Consider the following 27,179-nt stretch of genomic DNA (forward strand, 5'->3'; position numbering starts at 1 on the left):
TTCTAGCGATGTTAAATTGCATTTAATCGGCTAATCTTTAATCGGGTGATTAGTCGATAAGAAGGGAAACTGTAGAACCGCAGCGGGGAAGGGGAAGAAGGGACTGGGCGCAAGTCGGGAGTCAGCTGTCCCGGCTCATGCCTAGTCCCAGAAGCTGCATCTCTACTTTTTAAATTTATTAAGAGCCTGGCAGATTTTAATACATTTAAAAAGCAGAGGCACAGTGTCTGGGCCTTTGCCCGAGCCCCTGCAGAGAGGGTGCTGGGGGGAACCAGCTTTTAAGCTGGCTCTCTGCCCGCCCTTTGCTGCCTCTGAGGAGCGGGGGGGGACGGGACTATTTGAGTCACTACTCGACTACCCAGTATCGGGTAGTAAACTAGTCACTTACATCCCTAAAACATTCCATTCTGTACCAAAGCAACGTCCATGATCAAATTAGAGTCTTCAAGACCTGGGTCTTTTGTATCGGATAGCTGTGATAATGAGACTCCCTTAAGGTGGTTTGGATCTTTCCTGACAAATTTTTGCACAGTTGGCATGTCCCTTCTTAAAACTCCCAGTTTTCCAGACCAGTATGTGTGTGCATGTAATCTTCAAGTATTGTGTGCTTAACTGTTAAGTTTACTGTAAAGGAGCAGTGTGCAACAGATTTTCCTCTTTCTACTAAGGTGGCCCTAGTTAAACTTAGTGGCCAGTACCTAATGTAGAATGATCGCTAATAATCTCTGCTTTATGATCCAGTTAATTTCCATTTTCACTGAAGTGATGGTCAGTCAAGTTGAATTTTTTTCCACTGAGTTTCTAACACACTATACTCAGAGTGGTAAATCAAATGGCAAATTAAGATTGCTACCTGCCCCGAAATGCTTCCCAGAAAAGCCAAATCATAGACAGTGTTGATGCCCAAGCAGAAGAGTCTCTAAAGTTAACTGTAGAGTACACAAGGTTCTCCTGTTTTTGTAGTTTCTAGAATAAAAGCCTATCCTCAACAGAAGGGGTCATTGGCCATTACTGCACTACATTTTATGATGAAAACCTTTTAAGTAGTGGACAAGAAGTTCAGTTTATCCTGAATGAATACAGGCTAAGCAGGACCTAAATATGCTTCCTACTGCACTTAAGGCACCTGCAACATTGAAGGACTCTGTCATCTTTCCTTCAGCATGTGCTTGTACACACACACACACACACACACACACACACGCACACACACCATCAGTGAAGACATGCAAAGTCTTTGAGGAGGATGCTGTTTTGTTGAAATGCTAGTCCTGTCTACTACTGAATATATCCCAGTCACTGGTCAGACAAAGGCCTTTTAACCCTGACTCCCTCTTCCTTATGCCCCTTTTAAGAGAATACCTGTCCCCAGGATAGTACTTTAGACCTTCATTTTTCTGCTTGTTGCATAAAGTACAGAGAGAATAATGAAAGCAAGCTTATTTGCATGTATGCTTATTTCATTGGGCAAGGAAGATACTTGATTTTCATAATAGGAAAAAAAGCAAAATGAATAACTGCTTATATGAATTTACTTTAATCAACTTGTGTACAAACTGCAATTCAAATGGTTACAAGTGTTAGTTTTCTTTCACACACTTGACATTTAGCCACAAAATGCCACTTCTGAGACTATTTCCTCTTATTTAAAAAAATCAAATTTCAGTTTAGCTTGGCAATGAATGCTACAGTAGGACATTTATTAATATGAAAGTTGCATAGACTTAGTTATTTACAAAGGCAACATTAAATGTGAGAAAACTACATAAGTTTCCCCTATATATCAAGGCTAAACTGGTTCTATCCAAAAGATGTTCACAAGAAAGGAAAATGCTAGCACCATTCTATGTAAGTTATTTAAGACCCCTCAAGAAATAAGCTATAGAGAAGCACTATCAAAAATTGAGAGGAAGAGTGTAGCAAATTTTACAAGGCTTCTTATTTTAATGTCATTTAGAACTTGTTCAGTGTTTGAGGTTCACTTAATCCCCCCCCACCTTAAAGCACCTAACAATGTTTAAGATGTAAAAAATACAATAATTTTGCAACTAAAATGTCTGCAGTAATTATATATTACCTGGCTACATAATTCGTTTGCTACTAAGGAAAAAAAATCTGCCATGCAATTGTGATGGTAGGCTAACAATCTGATAACATACATGAAAAATAATGATTGAAATGAAAAATTAGCTTATTAGTATCAGCCTAACAAATTACTTGTGTGCTTAATTGGGAAGATTACCAATAAACACTGATACACTGCAATTATGAAGTGTTCTCCTGAAAGTCCTATTGAACTCAACAGGCACACACTGAGTATTCTACCATTTTATTTCAATAAAGAAAGCAGTAACATGCAGCAAAAATAATTTAGTCAGGCTCATTAGTTTTTCCATAATAAAAGTATGTTATGAAAAAAGAGCTGCCAATGTGTATGGCAGGAGTGGGTAGTAATTTTAGAAGGGGGCCAATTCACAAATATTTGAAGTGGCCCTGGATTATGGGTGGAAGGGATGGGCACAGGACACTTTCCTGCTCCCCTGCCCCCAGGTCCCGTTCAGCTGGGTGCTCACTCTTAAGTGCCATGCAACTCTTGCAGGGTGGGGGCAGAGTGGGAGACTTTGTGTGCTTCTCTCCCCCCCCAGCCCCATCCCCCCCGATTGGCCTGAGGGCAGGGGAGAGGCAGGGTAGCTGTGGGCTGGATTTGGCCTGCAGAGGCTCTCTTGCCAACCCCCGCTAGATGGGCATTGATGGTACAAGAGCCAGTGAGGGCTGTGTCTTAAATTGAGTCAGCACATATTTTCAAGTTATTGGCTTAGTTTGAAAAAGTAAAACTAGAATACATTAAATTAATAAAATTAGATTAGTGGTATCCTCAAGTCTTATTAGTTAAGTGCCAATTCTTCCAAGACGGACTTACTGCACTCACTAACATTCTACTTGTTTCTTTCAATATGTTAGTACTAAATTCAGTAGGAAAAAATAACCAAACTAGCATGGACACTTGCATAAACTGTTGTAACATCATGGGGCTCTCTCATCATACATACAGTTCAGATATTAGGCTAGTGGGTTTCACTCAGTCTGATTGCCATAGCTGATCTCTCCAAATTTCTATCATGTCCTGCACTCCTCAAATGAAAGAAACCCCATGATTCAAAATCCATGGGTCTATTATTGCCATTGTATAGTTTCAGACGTTAGTATCAACACAGAAGTCCACCCGACCATATTTCCTTTGTAAAAAAAATGGAGGTCTGTTGTGGGTAATGCAACATTCAAGTAGCTTTAGACCTGTCAAAAGAAAATTGAAGATGTTCAACAGGTGTTTATAGTATGTTTTTAAAAGACATATTTCTATAGCTAGACATTAAACTTTTGAGATCCTTGTAAAAACAGCCAATACATTGCCCACACCAATGAAATGTATGCGCAATTCACCCAGACTGTGATGACAAGCCACACTCTGAATATGTACTAATCTTCACTATATACTACAGATATTACAAAAGCACTGGAGGTGTAAGAAAGGGCAGTAACTGTATTTAAGCAATCCTGGTCAATAGACATGCCTGCAAGTTTTCAACACACAAGAAATCTTTCATAGGGTCCTTCAGGATGGAAACAGGAGGAGGAGAATTCTAGACAGCTTGGCAGTGAGTTGAAATGCACTGCTTAAATTCTACACTAGCAAGCTAGGAGATTAAAGGAAAACAGCTAAATACTCATGTCCAAAGTGACCTACTTTAAAGCTATTTTATGTTGGTGGCCACAGTCTGAAATCAATATTTAAGCCACCGTTCCTTTGTGATTGTACAGTGTTTATGTAGGATTCAAATACTTTCAAATCTGTTAGTTTCCTCTGCTGGCTGGCTGAAGTACTTAAATATTATTCCTAAAATTAATAAATCAATACTTCTTAGAATACACTCCAGTTGCCATTATTCATTACTAGCAGATGTTAACCAGCTCTGCTTAGGTCTGGGGAGGGGGAGGAGGGTGCAGGCCTCCTGCTAGCCTGCTGAGCTGGCTTAAGGTGGGGGGGAGCTCCAGCCCAGGGTTTAGGGTTGGAGGAGAGGGTTCTGTCTAGGGCTACGCAGGCCTCTGCCTCTCGCACCCTCCCCCAAAGCCGAAGGAGGAGTCTGTGTAAGCCTCCCCTCAGCATTCTCGGGGTTGGGATTGAGGGGGGCAGCACAGGCCTCCCCATCGGTGTGCACTCATCCTGGAAGTGGAGATGAAGGGTGGTACCACACTTGTGGGTCCTGTGGGGGGCAGCTTGGGCTGGGCTGGCTGTGGTGGTGCTCCCCGTGTTTGTGTGGAGGGGAAAGGGGAAGAGAAGAGCGCAGGGTTGGTTAGCCAGGGAGGCCACTTACCAATGCAGGCACAATGGCAGAGCCCCATCCCCAGCTGGCCACTCTGTTGGTGTTACAGCAGTCCCAAGGGGTCACTCTGCAGGATAACTCTCTTCCCCGTGCTTGTTGAACATAATGGCTGTACTGGGTCAGACCAAAGGTCCATCTAGCCCAGTAGCCTGTCTGCCAACAGTGGCCAGCACCAGGTGCCCAAGAGGGGGTGGACCGAAGACAATGATCAAGCAAATTGTCTCCTGCCATCCGTCTCTAGCCTCTGACAAACAGAGGCCAGGGACAGCATTCCTACCAAGGGCATTCCTACTCATTCCTTTGGTGCATGAGTATTGTGTCCCTCCTCTCTCTCCTTCCCCTCCCCGTCCATGTTATGGAAAAGTGTCAAATTCCAGGAACATCCCATTTTCCTGGCACAACCGAACCCTGATCTGGCTTTAAGTTATGTTAAGAGAAACCTGCATACCTTTGGTGGCCCTGGCAAAAAATTCCATGTAACCTAGTTGAAGTTCTAGTTTCCAGGTGTGTTAGGAAGCTACTGTAAACAACTGAGAGACTATAGATTGAGCCCATAGCTTATGAAAATACTAGTTGAAAATGTCCTTTTAACTGTATATTGTAATGCTCCATATACTATTAATAGGCTTTTAAAAACTAATCCTGGGCCTACAATTTCCCCCACATGGCTAAAAAACAGTTTTACTATTTGTATAGTATGCAGCAAAGTGTGTTAGATACTAGGGATATTAACATGTAGTTAACTGATAGGATTAACTGATAAGCCAAAGCTTATCAACTACACACACTTCCCCCTTCCCCCCCCCTTGCTGCCTGTGTGTCAGAGGCAGCAAGCGGGGGGGGGGGGGGGGGGAAGGTGGGAACTGGTGCCTGTTTAAGTTGGCTCCCCACAAGCACCAGATCTATGGAGCTGCCTCTGAGTCAGCCCCTCACGCACATTGACTCATGCGGAGCTGCTTGCCCCTCCACTTCTCGCCCATGCTACTGCCTCTCAGAGGCAGAAGCATGGGGTGGGGAAGGAGCAGGGGAAGTTGCCACAGAGCAGCCTCTATCAGCAGTAGGCCCAGGCTTGCCACAGACAAAGGCTGCTCCAGGGTTGCCAGTGCAGCCTCTTTCTGCAGGGAGCTTGGGTCCTCTATGGACAGCAGCTGCTGCCATCCTGAGCTGTTGCCTGTGATACAGGGGACTATCAAATAATCGTTTTGATGCAGTTACATGATTATTCAATTAATGGATATCTAACATCACTACTAGATACAAACCTGTGTGATTTCTCCCTTCTCTCTCCCCCCCGCTTTCTGACCCATTCAGAATTTAGATAAAAAAAGAAGAGGTCAGTTAGAACTGATAGGATATTTATTAGCTGGTCACAGGAAGCACAATCCTCTTTGAGCTTACTCTCTTTAGATGACTGTGACTTCCCTGGGTTTTCGTTTCACACTTTCCAGTCGTGTGAGAGGACGAAAGTTGGCTGATTTCTTGTTTCCCTCTGTATTATTTAATCGGCAGTCTTTCTGTAGGCCTTTCAGCAACTCCATTAATTCACGCTTTTCAAGATCTGCTTGCTCCAGCTCTTGGCGATGCTGTCTCTCTGCAGCCATCAGGGAGCGCACATCGGACATCATTCGTGACATCTGACTCTAAAAAGCATGTGTAAAAACAGACTAAAATAAAATCATACAAACATTTCCAGTAATGGCAGTATGGAAACTGAAATGGCTACTGCATGTACAAGAAGAGACAATGAAGAACAAGAACAGATGAAATAATCTGCAACCTTAAAACATAAAGGTTCAACTGACTTAGGTTTTGAGTGTTTTTGTGTGTGTTACAGTATAAAAGCTGGATGAATGGGTTAGATGATATATTCTCTCCTCGCTGCTTTTTTACTTTGGCCTTATCTACAGCGGGTTTTGAACTAAGTTTGAATAGAGTTCTAGTTAAACTGGTTTCTAATGAGTACGAGACCCTAAATCTAGCAACTGGATCCATGTGGGTAAGAGACCCTTACTTTCACATGAGGCACCACTGCTTGCACATCAGAGCACAGATTCCTAGGTTTCCTTTCCCACTGAGTTACTTTAAAATAGTACGAGCAGAGGAGCTGGAATTTTGATTATATCGGACTTGCATGATGTGCCTTGTATTTAAGCTTATGAATCCTGTTTGATACTGGGAAGACTCTGCACACCTATGTCAAACTGCAAACTTCATTTGGAATGTAGGGCTTGCTTGCCTTCTCTGTTGTCTTTTGCCTCCATACTGAGCTAAAACCCACAGAACATTCTTGCAACTTTCACAGAGCTAACAATGGAGGCTTGTTTAATTCTGACAGAGATGACTGCTCAGCTACCCTGGGCAAGCCAAGCAGGAATTCCAGGGGTACGGTAATTTGGCAACAGATCTGGGGTGGGAAGAAAGGGGCTGATCACCTAACAAAGGAGACTGGAGGTAAATAGAGAGGAGGTGTATCACCAGCAACTGAAAAAGAGAAAGGGCACTGCTGCAGCAATCTGCGTCTCAGACAAACTCCATGATCGAGCCAAGAAACTATGTGTGGTAGAGGAAGGATGCTGGACACCAAAAAGGCTTTGGAGCTAAGCGTAACGAATGCTCAAGTGGTGAAGAATGTAAGGATATGTCTAGACTACATGGCTCTGTTACCAGAGCCATGTAGATTAGTTTACTAGACATATCCAAATGAAGCGGTGATTTAACTAATCGCTGCTTCATTTAAATTAAAATGGCTGCCGCGCTGTGCTGATCAGCTGTTTGGCAGCACAGCGCTGTAGTCTGGATGCTCCGTGGTAGACATCAAAGGCATTTGTCGACCTCCCCAGTAAACCTCATCCCACGAGGCATATCGGGGAGGTCAACAAATGCCTTTGATGGCGACCGTGGAGCATCCAGACTACAGTGCTGTGCCACCAAACAGCCGATTGGCACAGCACGGCAGCCATTTTAATTTAAATGAAGCGATGATTAGGTTTACTAGAAATACCCAAATGAAGCGGCGATTTAAATAAGCTACACGGCTCTGGCGACAGAGCCATGTAGTCTAGACGTACCCTAAGAAAGGGGAAATGTGGACAGGTATTTTACTATTTTGCTTAGCTCTGTGTATTTCCGATAAAGTAAACAGTGACTGCTTGTGGGACCTTTGTAATTCTGCAATGTTTGGGCTATTCTCCTTCTGCCTAAGTTTTCAAAGCTGATACATAATGCATGTTTAGCCAAAGCTCCTTCTCCAGCCTGCTGACAGATTTTCTGCCTCTGCAGCAGCAGTCAAATGATGGTTCCACTTTGCTCCCAACTTTTCTTGACAGCTTATTATTTAACTCCTGGACACAACAGCAATAGAAAGGATTCCCTCAGAAAACTATTAAGACTAAACTTAATTTTCTTCACTGTTGATGGGGACTCAGCACTGTCCTTGGGATTGCTAACTGTCTTACTGCACAAACCTAGAAACTTCTACCGCACCCATTCTCTGAGGCCTACCTCCACTCTTTTCATCCCACCCCCATCGATTGCTGTCCTCCACCTTCACTTTTATCAGGCTGAACCAGGGGGTTGGGGTCTGGGCTGAGCCAGGGGCAGCAGGTTGGGGTGCAGGAGGTGGGCTCTGGGAAGAAGTTTGGGTGCAAGAGGGGGCTCCAGGCTGGGGTGGGGGAGTGAGATGAAGGGTGTGGGCTCCAGCTGGACATGCTTACCTCAAGCAGCTCCCGGAAGCATCCAGAATGTCAAGCTCCTAGGCTCTGGGGGTGGCCAGACGGCTTTGGGCACTGCCCCTGTCTGCAGGCACCAGCCTCACAGCTCCTCCTCACTATGGGAGCTTCAGAATCCATGCTGAAGGTAGGGGCAGCACAGGGAGACCCCCAACCTCCCGATGGCCTATAAACTGGACATGCTGGCTGCCTCCACGAGAGCCACAGAGCCACAGCAGATAGAGACTGCCTTAGCCCTGCTGTGCTAATGACCAGACTTTGAGGTCTATTAATCTCCTGGGCTATGTCTACACTGGCGCATTCTCACGCAAAAACTCTTGCGGAAGAGTTCTTGTGCAAAAGCTCTTCCAGAAGAGAGTGTCTACACTGGCATGTGCTTTCAGCAAGAGATATGCTTTTGCGCAAGAGCATCCATGCCAGTGTAGACACACTCTTGCGAAATAAAGCTCTGATGGCCGTTTTAACCATAGGGCTTTCTTGCATAAGAAATTCATGTTGCCTGTCTACACTGGCCTCTTACGCAAGCACAATTGCGCAAAAGGGTTTATTCCTGAGCGGGAGCATCAGAGTTCTGGCGCAAGAAGCCCTGATTTCATACATTAGAACGTCAGTTTACTTGCGCAAGAACACGCGGCCAGTGTAGACAGGCAGCAAGTTTTTGCGCAAGAGCGTGCCAGTGTAGACACAGCCCTGGATTGGTTTGAGTAGCCACTGGGAAATCCGTTCTAATTCCAGGAGGCTTGGCAACCAGAGCTATCCTAGATCTCAGATGGCTCAATAAATGGTTGAACAAAGTGAGATTTTTGGATGGAGACCTTAGCTTCAATGGTAGACAATATACATTGACTTTGTTCTCTGAGGAGCTCTTCTTTGACAGGAAGGTAGTACAGATGTTGGGTCAGGGGCAATATTGCCACTCTAGGGGTGTGTGTACACTTCCTGTATTTCTTATCCTGTATTTCTCTCCATTGCTCATTAATTTCCATACATATCAGAATTGTGGGAGACACTGAGCTATGGAATGGTAAATTTCTTACCCATTCATTTCCTTTCTACTAGCAGCATCTCCCATAATTCTACTCTCCCTAGCTGGCTTCTTAGCCAGAAAACAGTATTTCATTTTGATAGTTAAGTTGATAGGTTGTAGCCCACTTATTGTCAACTAATGAAGTTACTGTTACTAATAATATTTTGAGATTTTACACAACTTTGGAACTAATCATCTGGCATCAACCTGGATAAGGGGGCATTGGTAGCAGAGGTGGTGCTGCAGCTGTGAACTGCCTTCACAAACTGCTGACATGAGGCAATTAGCCAACATGTATTATAATTGTGAGATGCTACTAGCAGAAAAAAAATTATCAGGTAAGAACTGCACTAATCTGTGAGTCATTCAGTTATCACATGTTCCTGAAGAGCTGAACTGTTTGTCATAGTGCTCACACAGTGGGACTGTGGCCTAAGGATGTGCTTAATATACTGAGATATCTTGGGGTCAACACGATTGTTAGGGCCTAGGTACCTGGACCCCTACATTCCAATTCTTCAAAAGAGTAGCTCGCAGAAAATTGGTGCTAAAAAGGTCAAGAAAGAGACTGTGCCTAAGCCTACCAAGATCCTGGAAAGCTTAAGAGCGCACAGCCCCAGCACGTGGGTCCAAAACAGTAATCTGGTGAGTGTTCAGCAAGGGAATTTTACCAGGATCACAATACCGCAATAATGTGAAACTTCCCCCTACTTGAAAAAAGCAAAAAAGCTAGACTGTTGGGAAAGGAGAACAAAACAAAACAAAAATGATACAGAAACTTATTTACCTTGAGTTCTTCAATTTCATTTTGCAGAAGACTCTCTTTTTGCACCATATGCCTTCTCTGTGAATCTAATCTGGACTCCATTTCATGCTTTGCCTCCTCCACTCTGCAGATCATTTCTGACCTAAAAAAGGGTAATTTTTCCTTTTTAAATCTAGCCATTATACCAGTGACTTTCAAGTGCCAGAGTGAAATACTGCTACCAAATAGCTACATCATTCCTGAATATAACCGAGGAAATTTTTCAATCAAAACTTTTTCCCCTCAGGAGAAAAAATGAAGTCAGCAACACCAAAACATTTTGCAAATTTGTGCGGATATCATTGAGTTGTTTCACTAATGAAAAAACAAAACAAAACCTTAAAAGCAAATCCTTCCCCCCCAGAATCTGTTTCATTCTAGGTTTCAACAGAAAACCAGAAACATTTAAACTCTTTTTATAAATTTTATTTAATTCTATGTAAAAATTTAAAATGTTCAAAATTAAAAAAAGTTTGTGCTATTTAGCATGTTTTATCAACCAGCGGCATTATGTAAACTCATAAGTTTTAACGTCTTGAATGGGCAAGTTCTTTTCCTGGCATCAACAGAGATACTCAGTGTGCAAATGCTATGGCAATGGGCAGCGATACAGAACTCTAAGATACATGTTTCTGCAATCATTCCAGAAGCTATAGACTAACTTTTTTGGCTTTGGATAGTTTATTTCTTTTCATCCAAATAATGCTCATTTTGAATAATTATATTTTAAGATTATATGACAACTTTGTGCAGCAGTTCAGGGGAAATGTAATACATGTCTCAAAATAAATAAATATGAATGTGCCTCTCAGTCTGTGTCATTCCACTTAAGGAGAACAGATATCTGAAATAAGGACATAATACAGAGAGCTAAAGGTTAAGCGCAGCATAACATACCAACCAGCAGCATTTGGATCAATGCTCGTCAGTTTATCATGAATATTAAAGGACAGTAGTTGTGGGAGAAGAAAACTAATCATTTATTAAACATTGTCATAGCCAAAACTAAAACATTATAACAGGTTAACCTTTTGAGATTTGAGCAGCAGTTTGGCATTTTATTGATATCAAGAAAGCTCTTATTTCTCACTGCACTTACCAGGAACTGAACCTGGGTCACCAGCAAAGTGCAGGAGAGCTAGGGCCTTCACTGACCAAAGAAGCAAGAGAGAAGGTACCAGCAGGAAGGGGTGGGAAGAGGTATAAAACCGCTGGAAGATCATGGAAATGATAAACTGAAAGAGGAAGAAAGGCAAGAAGAAAGAGAGGGACTCAGAAGGTAAAGACATACACTGATAAGTACTGAGTTTTCCAGCATTTTAGACATAAGTACAAGCTTGAACTCATAAGTCACCAGCCTCTCATCTCTGATAACTTTGTGAAATATAATCAGTTTATCTCCAAAGTGTTTTAAAAATCTTAAATAATAAATCATATTTAATAATTTGGCTCTGGATCTGTAACACACTAAGGTAAAAAGTTTAATGGATTCAGTCTTGTTCTTCATATGTATTTCACTCTTTAATGCAACTATCATATAATTTTGGATAATTGCAATTCTTATTCATTACGGTTCTGGGCTAATAACATTAACTCAGACTAAAAAGTGCAGTAAGAGTTTAAAGTGTGTAATGGCTTTTCAAAAATATCCTCACCAGTTAATACCAATTAATTTACAGATTATAGGTTAGATATCAGAAATAAACAGAGCTAGTACTTGGAGCACTCTGTTATGTGCAGTGATTTTAGGCCCAGGTTAACACAAAGACCCATAGAACAGAAGTAGTATTTTACCGGAGCAGTTCTAGTTCTGTTCTTAGCTCTGCTACACAATTATGCTGTGCATCTTCTACCCTGAGAATGGTGTAACCACAACCATTAGGGCATTCACGGCTCCTGTATTCACACACTGTCAAATGGCCATCTAAATTACGGCGTTCAATCTGAACTGGACAACCTGAACAAGAAACAGTAAATTAAGGAACTATTACATCACTTGCAACTAAAGGAAGCATAGTCCATTCCTGGCAAAAAATCACCAAAACAAGGACACACACCATAGTGCATAAAACTGTATGCAAATGTGTCAAAGTGATTCCCTTGAAGCATGAAGAGATACAACTGCAGATCCCAAAACCTTGTCTACATTAAAACTTTTTGATCAAGTCTCTCACTATTGCTCTCTATCACTGGTTGACAGTAGAAAAAAATACTGGCAGTTGGCCTATGCCAGTGTTTCTCAACTTTTTTTTTTTAAAGTACCCCTTTTTCAAAAAAAATAAAAATAAAATTGTAAGTACCCCCAGTATCTACAGTTTTCAGACACACAATTTTTTTTCTACTATTGCAACATTTGTTTAAATGACTTAATTGTAGCCGGGCGATGAAATTTTTAGGTGTAAAAAGCACAAAAATAATAAAGCGCTGTAAAACTTAAAACAAAAATTCAGTTTTCTCCAAGTTACAGTAATGCTGATGTACAACCCACCAGACTTCTCTTGAGTACCCCATAGGCAGTGGTCTCCAACCTTTTTATGACCAAGATCACTTTTTAAATGACAGAACAAGCCAAGATCTACCGCCCTGCCCCTTCCTCTCTATTCTCCTCCTCTCCATCACTTGCTATCCCCAACCCTTATACTGCTGCTTTTTTTCCACAATTTTTCTGTAGTAAGAGGTTTTTCCAACATTGGTCCTGTCTAGACTGGACCAAATGTCAGAAAAAATCCTTCTTTTGGAAGCCCCTTTATTCCTCGTGGAAAGAGGAATATAGGGGTTACCAAAAGAGCATGTTTGCTCTTCCATTAAAAAAAGAAGAACAAGCAGCGCATACCTGGATGCAGAAGAGTTTTTCCTGGGATATCTCCAGAATCCTGAAAAACTCCTACAGTCTAGCCTTACCCTCACTGGGTTGAAGCAGGATGTGTAGGCTCTGGGGTGGGAATGAGGGATTTGGGTATGAGAGATGCAAGCTCTGGGAAGAAACCTGGATGCAGGAGGTGGAGAAGGGGATGCTGGGTCGGGGAGGGGGCTTCAGGCGGGCCACTGTTGGGGTCAGATATAGGGTTGGGGTACTAAGTAAGCCACAGGCTTGTGGATATGAGGGTGCAGGAATTTGAGTTGGGGTATGTGAGGGGCTCAGGGCAGGAGGTTCCAATGTTTGATAGATTCAGCTTGAGGGTCTGGGAGAAGGGGGAATGCAGGAGTGTTATAATGCTGTGGGCAGATGGGGGTTTGTTGGCCCAGCTTCATTTTTAAATAAAATAATGCAGAAACTTTGTGTTTGACATAGTGTCTTTATTTCTGAGAAGGGCAGGAAACCTGTTTTGAGTCAGGGGTCACAGACCCACAGAAAAGTCAGTTGGGGCCATACAAGAGAGATGCAAAATAAAAACTCCTCCAAACCCCCCCACAAGCCTCACTAATGTGGCCCCAACTGTGCTGGTTGGAGCAGAGCACATGGTATTGGGGAAGGGTGCCAGGGCGTACCGGGACAAGGGATGGGGTGCTGGGTAGGGTGCCAATGGGTTCTGGGGCAGAGGACAGGGTGCTTGTAGGTGCTGGGGCAGGAGACTGGGTGCCAGGGCAGGGGACAGAGTGCCAATGGATGCTGGGGCAAGTGACAGGGGGCTGGGGCAAGGGACAGGGGGCCAGTGGGTTCCGGGGCAAGGGCCTGGGGCAGAGGACAGGGTATCAGTGGAGGCAAGGGACAGGGTGCCGGTGGGAACAGGGGGCAGCGTGTCGGCTGGGGCAGGGAATCCTTGACACACGCCTTTCCCCTCCTTCCCCCAGAGGAGGGAAGCTCTGGCAAGAGCCTCCCTCCCCTGCAAAGGAGGAAAACCCCAGTGTGCACTTCCCCCCGGGACTCCTCTCCCCCTCCCCAGCAGAGAAGGGGAGCCCGAGTGCGCACCTCCACTCCCCGCGCACCTCCCCCCCAATCCCCAGCACGCGCCTTCCTCCGGGACTCCTACCTCCTCCCAGTGCGCCACAGACCTGGAGGAGGGGAGCAGGCAGCGCACTTCTGGAAACCCCGGAAGTGGCGCTCAGCTGCTGGACTTCCCCCCACCCCGCGGGAAGCCAGTACTACCTCCATTTTCGGAGGTAGGTAGTGGGGCTTCTTGGGGATGGGAGGAATTGGGGGGGGGGGGCCCGAATGCCTTGCAATCGACTGGTTGAGCCCTCCCAATCGACCAGTCAATCGCAATTGACGGGTTGGTGACCACGGCCCTAAGGGTACTCGTACCATTGGTTGAGAAACACTAGCCTATGCTATGTTCCCCACAACCCCACTTCACTACCAACAGGAATGGTTGGAGATAAAAAAAAATGCTTAGCTAATGCTTGAGTATCCAAATTTGGCATCCAAGATGAGAGAAAAATTTTGGACCTTACCATCTTGTCCAAGATCAAATAGCAAATCAATGACACAGAATCTGGTTCTCCTGGCCTCTACACTTGTGCCCTATCTACCACTAGATCAGTATTTAGGTTGCAAGCCCTGATGAGTGGAGGCATGATGTGCCCCCCCCCCCCCCATTTCAGGAAGAAGCCAGCAAGTGGGTGTATGCCCCACCTGGGCCAGCCACGCAAAGAAACCATCTCCATGCCCTGCCTGAGTACCCCATCCACTGCCCTGAGCTCCGCCACCTCCTATTCCTCTGCCCTGACTCCTACACCCCCCCAACCTCTGCCCTGAGCCTCTCCTCACCCCCTGCTCTGACTCCTATGTCCCTATATCCCCCGATCCCCACTTTAAATCACCCACATCTCCCAAGCCCTTGCCTTGACTTCAGAAGCCCCCACACTGCCAGACCCCTACCCTGAGGGACCCAAGCAACCCGAGGTAAGTTTTCTAGTAATAGAATAAATGCTCAACTGGCCAAAAAGCTGATTCAATCATCACATGCAAAAAACCCACAATCAGATGTATAATCAAAGCTGAATATTAGACAAAAATCATATGTTGGCAAAGCAAACACTATCCACTGCTGTTTATTCTGTAAATTAGGGATCCAATATTCAAATCAATTCTGGTTAATTTTTTTACACGAAAAGAAAAAACTGGTGATGAATGATGATTATCATTACAACAGAGAGCAAATCTATTGTCTACACATTTTCTGCAAACTCTCCACCAAGGATCATGCTATTATCTTTTGAATTTTTGTGTGGCTCTTTTTTGTTTTGTTTGTTAAACTGAAGCAACCATATTGCAGAGGCCATGTCTGTGTAGGAATGTGCAAGCAAAAGTACCTCCCTCCTTACCGACAGAAATCTACCTTCAGTCTTTTTGGTCTAGCACAGCGGTGTCCAAACTTTTTTCAAAGAGGGCCAGATTTGATGAAGTGAACATGCGTGAGGGCCGGCCATTTTGCCTGACATTCTTTGAACCATTAAAATTAAATGCAAATTAACTATTTTATGCAACGTTTATTGCAAACGGCATACTTTTCATTTTGTCACATGGATGACAAATCTAAACAGGTGTTAAATCACTCTGCCTTTCATATCTGAAGGCCAGATGAAAAAAAAAATCCAGGAAGCTGAAATATATGTCAGGAACATTGTAAAGTACATTACATATTATTGGTAATAAAGATTGTCTGTCAACTTTTAAGTTCAAAAAATATGAACAGGAACATAACACCAAGTATACATGTTGTGTCCAAATATATTTATAACTGATTTAGACCAACTGACATTAACTGAAATTTTACAATGTGTTCATCTCAATACATATGGATTCGTTGGGGGCCATAAAAGATAGATATTGCCAAATTACCTTGGGGGCCGTATTAAACCGGAACACGGGCCGCAATTGGCCCGCGGGCCGGACTTTGGACATGCCTGGTCTAGCAAGAATATGGTCTAGAACTCAAATTCACATTGTAGAAGTGAATCAATGTCCAGCCAGCCTACTGTGCTAAGTATGACATATCAACAAAAGGCTCAACTCTGACTGAGCTTTACTCACCAGCATTAGAGCAGGATATCTGGCCGTATTCACATTCTCTCTCATGTCTGTCTATAGATTCTAGAGAACAAACCATTTCACAACCATGCTCGCTGTTTTTGCAATGAAGCTGAAGTCGATTTAGATCATTTTTCATGTATCTACATACAGAAAAGAGGTAATTTGTTTCTTCTTTTTTAACCCCTGAAACACTGTAAAAATAGTTGGCTTTTGCCATGTTTCAGGGATTCTACCTTCCACAACGGAAAAAGTCAAATGCTCTATTCAAAATATTTCAGAATTCAAGTAACTACATTTGATCAGAGCGGGTTGGGAGTGGTAAAAGCTATGATGATGGAATATTAAGGTTCAAAATGAAACATGCAAATTAGTTTATGAAGAAGTTTGGAGACTTCTCAATAGCCTAACAGATTTTAGCACTAACTAGAGGTTTGTGTACACTTGATATGTTAGTGGCACAGCAATGTTGCTGTAGTGCTTCAGTTGTGGGCACTATCTAAACTGATGGGATTACCTCCCAAAAATGCAGAATTCTTTGGTCGATGTAGCACTGTCAACTGGGAGGCCTAAAGCTGGGATTTTTCACACCCTGAATGACAGTTATACTGAACTAAATCAGGCTTTAGAAAAATCCCTTCAACAATCAGATGTTACATACCTGTAGAGAGGTCGTAGCACAGACATATCAAGTACTTGTCTGTCTTCTGGGCAGTTACTGTGATGAACAAGCCATCCATGTATACAGGCAGTACAGAAAGCATGTTCACAAGGAGCCTGTAAGGGATCTTCTAATACATCTCGACATATACAGCAAAGAAGTCCTTCATTAACATAGCCAACAAAACGCTCAATATCATAACCCATTCTTTTCCAAGGACTTTTAACCTATTATAATGTTAAAACAGCAATTAGTAACAGATTGATAATTACTGTTGACACAATGTGTGATGCTGCACAATACACAAAAGTAAAGAAAGGTCCTGGCCAAAGAGCTATCTATCTTGAAATCAGAAACATTGGTAAAACAGGAGAGGATCAACTTAGTTTTTGAATTCTGTGATAAAAATGTGATTCTTTTGGACATTGTAAAAGATTGCAATTTAGTTCTGCCTTTGCACTTTTTGAAAGTATTTAGAGAATAACTGAAGATTTATTCAGTAATTGAAAAAAAAAAAACCAAAACCTTGTTCAAATGTCAGAACTTGATTTCAGTTTCTTTACTTTTATTTGTATAAAACTTTGTAAATTTGTAAAGCAATATTTTTATTGATAGTATTAAAATACAGAAATGACCCCTAAGTACTTCTTATATATGCAATTGTATAGATATCTGTCAACCACAGGTAACTTAATTTTATGTACTTTTCTTCTTATACTCATTTAAAAAAAACACGATTAGTTTGCTAAATGAGATGGAAGTCTAGAAAAAATAGTATATGGTCATGTATTCACAAACTGTACCATAACAAATGTGTAAGGGAGCCAAATTGAGACTGCACAGACAGTGGGGCCCTCTGCTCCTGTACATGGCACCTCAGCATCTACAAACAGTTAAGAAAACCAACTACAAGGAAAATTCTGTTTGGACCCTGCAGCTCAGCACAGGCTGCCAAGTATTCTTTTTTGCTCTTTGAGGAGTTGGGCTGACAGTTGTAGACTGGCACAGAGTGCAGTTTTTCCACTTGTCTCATGGGCTTCCCCTTACCCCTTTTTTTAAAAAACTGTATCCAATGGGATTTCTTTTACAAACCCTCACCCCAGCATAATGGCACAGGAATTCCAACTCTATGCCCCGCTTATATTTTTTGCCTTTCATGGGCATTTTGTGATATTTAGGCTTGTTCTAAGTCAATCTGGAATCTTTGGAGGATTTCACAGCCAAACTCTAACAAGACTCTGAGTTTGTGCAAACTTCATTTTTTTTCAGTAAGTAGGCCAAATTTTCATGGGATGGCAAAAGGCACATCCCTGATACAAGGGTGACCTCCTGCTCTCAAAATATTTCAAGACCCTACTCCAAAACATGAAGGCTCTAGAACTCCTCAATAAAAGAGTTGTTTTGCCCAGGAAAAAAAAAAAAGTTAGAATGAAGGTAGGGAAAAACAAATTGTAAAAAAATGGTTGAACCGTTTTAACTGAATTTTGTATTAAAAAAAAAAAAAAAAGCCAGAGGCAGAGACACTCAGCATGGAACATTTCAGTTCAAATGGTTAAAAGTTTGGAACAAGTTATAAGCAAGCCACTGAAAACAGGCTCTTACAATGGAAAGTCTAGGTCAATGTTTAGGGATGTAAAATACCAGTTAATCAGTTAACTGCTTAAGCTTTAGGTTAACCTAGTATTTAACTGGTTAACTAATCAAGTGGGATCTCAGGGCTCTCGCTCCCAGCTCCTGCTAGGCGGGGGCTGCTGCCCGGAGCAGCCCCTGATCACATTGGGCCTGCAGCAACCCTCTGCCTCCAGCAGATGGGGAGCTGGTTCAGCTCCTACAGGATAACAGGAAATTCCTATAGGTTCCAGTTAAGAGTGATGCTTACTGGTTAATATTTCACATCCCTAATTATAATTAATATTGACAGATGTGCAGCTACTCAGTAATTTTTTGAATACCCTATGCTGTCAGCATTATTGGAAGGCTTACTTTAAAAATAGTTTGGTTCAATCAAATAAGGGATTGTAAAGAGCAACAAGCAAGAAAGAAATAGAAAGGATTAAGATAAGCCACTTCTCTACAAACATTTGAGGGTTGTTGAGAGGAAAGACAAAGGAAAAGGCCTTCACGCAGCAGAGATCAAAAAAGATGTAGCAGTGTAAAAAGGGATTCTCAACGTGGGTGGGGAAACAAATTAGAAAAGAAGCACTGGGGAGCGGAAGTGGTGGAAGGAATATGAAGAAGTTAGTCATGTACAGGTTACTACCGGGGCTGGTTACTTTTCATGTAAGATTAAGGTGTGCAATTTTAAAAATCAATTTTCTTTAAATGATTTGTATGGTTAATAAACTATATTTCAGCTAGAAGCGGTCTGTTTTGTCACTGGATATGACTGGTCACAGACTTGTGATAGGAAGAACTACAGGCATCTCAAGTCAACATGATTGATACTCTCAGTTTTTTAGAATAGGACCTGGTCTAACTGAGAAAATTGCAGAATTCCACCCTAAAACTTTCAACCTTTACAAATGAGGTGTACTGCGAGACCAGAAAGGAGAAAGAAGTACAACTAGCCCTGTCACCATGACATGTGCTTCCAGCTCTGGTCATAACGCATGTCAATTTTAGAAGATCAATTGCCCTAAAATAAAACTGAAAATTATATGAAAGAGAATTAACAAGCACTTGTACTTTAGTATAATTCTGTCAAGGAAGATGTGGCTAAAGTCTAACAATATTGATTCAAGATTGTTAATTATAAAATGTTTTTGTAGGCTGCACATTTCTTTTCTTAATCAGAAAACATTACTTTTCAACTCAGTCAAGCATTATGAAACAGTATTTCCTAAGTTGTTAGAATGTCTAAAGATGTTTATTCTTTCCTAATAGAAAAAGATTTTTTTTTAACCTTTTAGATTTAATTTGCATGAATAGCCTGTGGTTTTCCTCATAAATGCTTTGGTTTTCAGGAGAGACACCTTATTCTATCATCTTGTCCCTGCTTTATGTTTCTTTTTAGTGTTCTTGTAGGAAGTAACAGAATCAATTGTTGTGTTTCCTAAGTTACAGATCCCCATGCTTAACCAGCTAGTTATTGAATAGGCTACTGTTCTCATGGCCATTAAAACAAAACTTAAAACTTTACTGTAACATGTATTTGAAAAGTTACTTTATAATCTGTTTAACATTTTGAGCTATGGGTGTTAGCAAGCTATAGACCAGGAAAGTTAGCTAACGTGTTAAATTAACACATTTTAAAACTATACATAGCACCGACAGCATAACTATGTGAGGTGCTAAATTTTTTTTTTAAAAGCGTTGTACCATGCTTTTTAAAACATCCCCTATTTTTCAGGGTCCTTTCTAGACTACAATATTTTATCTATCTATCTATCTATCTATCTATCTATCTATCTATCTATCTATCTATCTATCTATCTATCTATCTATCAGAGGCCTGGGAGTTCATTTGTTTAAGAACTCCCCCATAAATGGTAAGAGCTAGGACTACTGAATTATTTGGTATGCCGCTTCTTCTTATCCTAACTTAAAGCAAGGTCAGGGTTTGGCTGTGGTAGGAAAAGGGGAAATGCCTGGATATCAGCTGTTTCCCATAACATGGAAAGGGAGGGAATTGATTGGAGGGATGCAATAGAGCCCAGCCACCATTGGGAGAAGCAAGCATGGGGACAGCTATGATGCAGAGTGACCACTAGGGATGTAAAATCCCAATTAATCAGTTAACCAATTAAACAGGTCATGTATGAAAACACGTGAGCTAATATTTTAAAATATAATTTTGTATCTAGTGTATAAATAGTTTAACACCTCTAAAAACATGCTAACTGCTTATAGCTAAAACACATCTTTAATTACCACTGTGTCTATGGTAGGCACTAAGTGCTATTTAAAACATATCAATTAACTTAGGGTAACTAAGGTCTGACCCTGCTCTATGCTAAAAAGTTAGGCTGACCCATTTACCTTGCCCAACGGCGTTAAAAATCCACACCCCTGAACTACAAAATTAAGCTGACCTAATCCCCACTGTAGACAGAGGTAGGTAGATAGAAGAATTATTCAGTCAACCTAGCTACCGCCTCGCAGGAAGGTAGATTACCTATTCTGAGAATACAACCCCGCCAACTGGTGTAGGTATTATTTACACTACAGTGCCACTAAAGGACAACTCCACTGCTGTAGCATTTCAAGTGCACTAGGACAAGGTAGGGCAAGGTAATATCTTTTACTGTACCAATTTCTGTTGGTGAGATAGACATGTTTTTGACCTCACACAGAGCTCTTCTTCAAAGTAGCTACCACATTTTAAAGCAATACATACTTCTAGTTCAGACATGGCCCCAAATAAGTCTTGTCTAGATTAGAAAAATAAGGTGTTTTTAAAGCCCTTGTGTTGACAGGATATGCTACATTTTCACATTAACAAGGGCTTCATCTAAACTGCAAGCCTCTTTCCAAAGAGGCTTTTTCGAAAGATACTTTTGAAAAAGCCTCTTTCGAAAAAGAACATCTAGACTACAACCAGTGCTTTCAAAATGAAAGAAAGCACACAGGGAGTCTGGATGCTCTCTTCTGAAAAAGCACAGTTTGCATTACATAGCACCTTTTTTCGAAAGGGCACTTCCGAAAAAAGGCATTATTCCTCATAAAACGAGGTTTTCTGTGGTCGAAAAAACTGCTGCATTCTTTCAATTTACTTTTGAAAGAACGCGGCAGCAGTCTAGATGCAGGGGAAATTTTTTCGAAAAAAGGCTACTTTTTTTTTTTAAATAAACCTGTATTCTAGACACACCCTAACTGATGAAACCTGAACATATCAACATCCCACTCTCCCTGCCACGCTCTTGTTCCCAGCTAGGAGTAGACAGTACTACAAAAGTCTTATTAAAAATGAATCTAATAACTTGTCAGATTGTATAATACATACAAAATAGACAACATACTAATGATTTTGATTTTTTTAAATGTGGATATAGATACTGATTTCTTTTAAACTGCATTTGTTTTTAATGTGTTTTTTGTGTTTGCAGGCTTGAAAAGCCTATATTGATTTTTTTCACTGATTGCTTATTAGGAATATAAGCAGCAACTAAAGATGTTAATAGAAGTTAAATATAGAAATAAACTATATAAATATACTGGAGTGTTTTATTTTAAACAGATGGACTTGAATTTAGGACAACTCCATTTTAAGTCCATATAGTGATACGATTCTCATTTTGTCTATCCCCAAGTAAACCTTTTCATAGAATTCAGAAATGCAACACATGTAATTGTTTATTATTATTGAACAGAAAAATTGCCATACAAGGTCAAACCAAAGGTGTATCTAGCCTAGTATCCTTACAGTCTTCCAAGAGTGGCCAATGCAACATGCCATAAAGGGAATGAACAAAACAGGTAATCAGCAATGGTGTGTGTCTAGACTATAGAGTTTTTTCGAAAAAATGTTCCCTGTGCCTAGACTACTGCCACATTCTTTCAAAAGTAAATCGAAAGAACGTGGCAGTTTTTTTGACCACGGAAAACCTCGTTTTATGAGGAATAACGCCTTTTTTCGAAAGTGCTCTTTCCAAAAAAGGCGCTATGTAATGCAAACTGTGCGTTTTTGAAAGAGAGCCTCCAGGCTGCCTGGGTGCTCTTTTGAAAAAGCATCTTGCTTTTTCGAAAGTACTGGTTGTAGTCTAGACGCTCTTTTTCAAAAGAGGCTTTTTCAAAATTATCTTTCGAAAAAGCCTCATTCGAAAGAGGCTTGCAGTCTAGACATAGCCCAAATGATACATCCCATCACCCATTCCCAGCTTCTGACAAACAGAGGCTAGGGCCACCACCCCTGCCAATCCTGGCTAATAGTCATTGATGGATCGGTCTTCCATGAATGTGTATATAGCCCTTTTTTGCACCCTATTAATGACCTTCACAACATTCTCTGACAAGGAGTTCCACAGGCTGACTGTGTGTTGTGTGAAGAAATACTTCCTTGTATTTGTTTTAAACCTGTTATGTATTAATTTCATTTGGTGATTCCTAATTCTTGTGTATGAGGAGTAAATAACTTTTCCTGATCTTCTTTCTCCACACCAGTCATGACACCTCACTTCTCTGGTGCTCCAGCCCTATGAGGCGAGGAGAAAGGACAGAAAAGTCTGAGGTTCAGGGTTTCCGAAAGGCCAGATTTATTTTTCTGGGGTGCCGAATTTAGTGGAGTTTGTGGAGCCCATTAAGCTGGGGTGCGGACAAAAATGAAGGGTTCAGTGTGCAGGGCAGGGCTACTAGTGAGTGGAATAGGGATGAGGGTGCAGGATCTGGGGCGGGAAGTGGGGTTCATGCCCCATTGCAGCAGGAAAAGCCTATGGACAGCACGTCACTGCCTGCCCTTCTCCCAGCGAAGCGGGAAGGGGGAGGGAGCTCAGCTCCCTCCTGGCCAGTGAGTAACTCCTGGGCTCCCCACTCCCATGACTGTCCATTTACCTTGCAAGGGATGTTGGCTCCCAACATCCCCCCATAGCGGAACTCTCACTTCACAGGCTATGAGACAGCCAGGGACTGTGCAACATTGACCCTAGGGCTGATTATACAGGGATCTCTCACTTGGTGAAGAGAAGCAACTGGCCCTGGGGTGAGTTAGGGGAGTTGTTTAGGCAGAGATCCTAAACAGGCAGGGAAAAACTGGCAGGGAAAAACTGTTGGGTGACACTGATCTCAGTTCCCAAATGAGATGCTAAAGGGGTCGATGTTCTGTCCCCAACTGGGAAGGAGAGGTGGGGGGGCTGCGTTCAAGCCAGGGACCACATGGGAGGAGGCTGCAGACCACTTGGGGTCTGCAGACAGCACTTTGAGAACCACTGATATAGAAGCAAAAAGATATTCTCTGTCTATCCCCTTTTTAATTATTCCTAACATTGTTTGCTTTTTTTGACTGCTACTGCACATCTGTGACCGTGCACCTGGGGTGGACCTGATGTCCTGGGTCCCCAGCCCCTCACAGTTATGGGCGTCCCGCCCTCTCATGCCCAGCCGACTAGCTCCTCGGCAGCTGGTGGCGTCAATAATCTTTGACTGTTGTCTCGCTGAGTCTCTCCTCCACACGAGGCAGAGGAGAGAGGGGGGCCTGGGCCCACCCTCACTTGTGGGCCCCAGCCCAGGGCCCTAATGACTTGGACCATGCTGCGGTCCAACTCCGGCTGACGGGGCCACTCTCCTAAACTCGTCAGCCCATGGGCTAAGTTCACCGCCCTGCCCTGGGCTACTTCCTCTCTCCTCCTCCTCCAGTGCAGATCACCCCCCTGCCAAGGCGAGCCCTTCCGGCTCCCATTGCTCCCTGCGGAGCTTCGCCTGGCGCCCCCCACCCTCGCCTGGGTCGGCGTCTCTCGCCAGCCCCGCCTGCCTCAGCGCTCCTTGCATTCCTCCCCTCTCTCTGCCCAGGAGGCTTTTAAATCTCCCGCTGCCCAGGACGTTAGGCCGGATGTCACCCTGACGTCACCAGCGTAGCCCTGACCCCACGCCAACGTGACACGGGGTTGACTCCTCCCCCTTCTCTGCCACCAGGCCCACGCTCCTCAGCAGGGCCGCAGCACCAGTGCATCCGGCGCACGGCCGGTAAGGACTCCCTGGCAGCGCCAACAGGGCATTTACCCCCTGGGGTCCAGTGCGGGCTCTCGGGGCCCCATCACAACATCGAATAGCTGTTTTCAGAGAACTATCCACAATGACTAAGATATTTATTGAATGGTAAATGCTAATTTAGTCCCCACATTTTATATGTATAGTTGGGATGTTTTCCTATATGCATTACTCTGCATATATCAACATTAAAATTCATTTGCCATTTTGTTGCCCAGTCACCTAATTTTTGAGATCCTTTCGAAGCTCTTCACAGTATGCTTTGGATTTAACTATCCTGAGAAGTTTTGTATTACTTGTAAATTTTGTTCCCTCACTGTTTACCCCTATTCCCAGCCAGTTTACGAAAATCTTGAATACGATAGTTCCCAATATAGATCTCTCAGGGACACTACTAGTTACCTCTCTCCTGACTATTTATTCCTACCTTTTAATCAGTTACCAATTCATAAGAGGACCTTCTAAAGGACAGCTTACTTTGCGTAAGAGCCTTTGGTGAGGGACATTGTTATGGGCTTTCTGGAAACCTAAATCTTCTGGATCCCCTTTGTCTACATGCTTGCTGACCCCCTCAAAGAACTGTAGTAGATTAGTGAGGCATGATTTCTCTTTTACAGAAACCATTCTGACTGTTCCCCAACAAATTATATTCATCTGTGTGTTTGACAATTCTGTTCTTTTGTATATTTTCAACCAGTCTCCCAACTACTAAAGTTAGACTTACTGACCCGCAATTGCCAGAATCACCTCTAGAGCACCGTTTAAAAACTTGCATAAGATTAGGTATCCTCCACTAATTTGGTACAGAAGATTATTTAAAGTGTAGGTTACAAACCACACTTAGTAATTCTGCAATTTCACATTTGAATTCTTTCAGAACTCATGGATGAATGCCATATGGTTCTGGTGACTTGTTACTGTTTAGTTTATCAGTTTGTTCAAGAACCTCTTCTAATGACACCTGAATCTGGGACAATTCCTCAGATTTGTCACATAAAAGAATGGCTCAGGTTTGGGAATCTTCGTCACATCCTCAGCTGTGAAGACTGATGCAAATAATTCATTTATTTTCTCCTCAATTAACTTATTGTCTTGAATGGTCCGTTAGCATCTTGATCCTCCAGTGGCACCCATTGGTTGTTTAGCAGGCTTCCTGCTTCTGATGTATTTACAGTTTTTTTGCTACTTTTTGAGTTTTTGGCCAGCTGTTTTTCAAATTCCTTTTTGGCTTCCTAATTATATTTTTACAGTTCATTTGACAGAGCTTATGCTCTTAATTTCCTCACTAGGATTTAACTTTCCACTTTTTAAAACAATGCCTTTTTTATTTCCCACAGCATCTTTTACTTGATTTTTAAGCCAGTGTCACTTCTTTTATTCTCATACAATGTTTTTTTTAATTTGCATTATATATTTAAGTGGAGTATTATGGTGTCTTTGAAGAGTTTCCATGCAGCTTGCAGGGATTTCACTTTTAGTACTTTACCTTTTATTTTCTGTTTAACTAATCTTCTCATTTTTGTGTTGTTCTGATTTCTGAAATTAAATGCCACACTGTTGGACTGCTATAATGTTTATTCTACCACAGGAATGTTAAATTTAATTATATTGCAGGTCACTATTTCCAAGAGGTCCAGTTAGATTCACCTTTTGGACCAGATCCTGTGCTCCACTTAGGACTAAATCAAGAATTGCCTCTACTCTTATGGGTTCCAAAACCAGCTGCTCCAAGAAGCAGTCTTTTAAGTTTCAAGAAACTTTATCTCTGCATCCCATCCTGAGATGATGTGTACGCAGTCATTACATTTTCAACAGAGCATATACTTACCTTTCAATATATATGAAAAAAATACCACTGAAATTTAGAATCTTCCACTGTGCATAAGTATAGAATGCATTTTTTAAAGTTAAACTCATTTTCCAACAACTAGAGTCATACTACTTTTATACACTATAAGATACAACACAAATTTGTGTTATAAGATGTGCATTCAGTAATTCTTCCTGCAGCAATTTACAGATAGGAGAAAAGCTATGCTTTATAATGAAAACTTGAAATTTCATTGATTTCACTAACAATGTTAAACTGCGAACTGCTCCTCTCTGGCAAGACTTGATATCACCAGCTGAACTCTTCCTCTCCCACCTTCACTTTTAACACTTTTCTTACAATTGTGAAAAGGTGAAGGCTAGCAATATTACTGCAATACTTCAGGGTTTGTTTTTTTTATACTGTTGTTCGTTTTAAAACAAGTTTGGAAGCAAGGTGTAATTAGCAACATTTCAATGAACGTTAGTTCCATGCATATAAAATCTGATCATTTTACACACAGAATGTCAACACAAAGGGGAACAAATTCTTATAAGCTACTGCATGGGGGGAAAGCTTATACTTTAAATACAGTTCTTGTAATTTAAATTACTTAACAGGTAAAGTTTTTAGAAGTTAATGTTCTTACAAACCGCATCTGGGTCACTGGGTGAGACACGGATGGATCTGGAGCCGAGGTGCCTGGCCACCAAGGGGAGGAGAGTCAGGGACCTGGATGAACAGAGGCTGCAGGCAGATATGCAGCTCGGGGCCACACCCTGGGTCTTCCCCACCTCCGACGTCTCGCCGACTGACCTCCCCCAGGCCGCTGCCAAGCATCACTGGCGACCCCCTTAGTCACAGGGTCAGGGCCAGCGAAGCCCGCCCCTCGGCCAAGCCACCTTAGCCGGTCCGGGGCCAGTGGGCTCGCGGCCCCCTCAACCCCAACCGCTGGAGAGGGGTCCCACGCAGGGTTAGCCACTCGCGCGTCCCTGTCACCCACTTGCCCGCCCAGCGGGAGATCACGCTCCGCCCCCCCCCAGACCTGCGGCGCTTCACGCTCTACCCCACCCCTCGCTAATTTGGTTGCCAAGCACCGCCGCAACTATCGCAAACAGTAGGCAGTGCATTTTGCGACTGCTATTGCTTGACGACTG

The 27,179-nt window shown here is 42.5% G+C and overlaps 1 protein-coding gene across 3 annotated transcripts; it reads right to left on the reverse strand.

Annotated features, from left to right (window-relative positions):
• Nucleotides 1-1,514: 1,514 nt before the first annotated feature.
• Nucleotides 1,515-27,103, reverse strand: LOC102450982 (RING finger protein 151-like). 3 transcript variants are annotated; one of them, XM_025182534.2, is made up of 7 exons: nt 26,672-27,103; nt 16,575-16,801; nt 15,917-16,056; nt 11,737-11,899; nt 9,925-10,045; nt 5,781-6,022; nt 1,515-3,294 (listed from the first exon to the last, which is right to left on the reverse strand). In XM_025182534.2, exons 1-6 carry the CDS (start codon nt 26,678-26,680, stop codon nt 5,786-5,788), a joined length of 897 nt encoding a protein of 298 aa, XP_025038319.1. In that variant the 5' UTR covers nt 26,681-27,103; the 3' UTR covers nt 1,515-3,294; nt 5,781-5,785. The 3 variants fall into 3 exon arrangements, with proteins under 3 accessions (XP_025038319.1, XP_025038331.1, XP_025038328.1); XM_025182546.2 differs by having other exon boundaries at nt 26,641-27,103; XM_025182543.2 differs by having other exon boundaries at nt 26,676-27,102.
• Nucleotides 27,104-27,179: the final 76 nt, after the last annotated feature.

The sequence above is a fragment of the Pelodiscus sinensis genome, chromosome 2 (assembly GCF_049634645.1).
Source record: "Pelodiscus sinensis isolate JC-2024 chromosome 2, ASM4963464v1, whole genome shotgun sequence".
Taxonomy (NCBI): Eukaryota; Metazoa; Chordata; order Testudines; family Trionychidae; genus Pelodiscus; species Pelodiscus sinensis.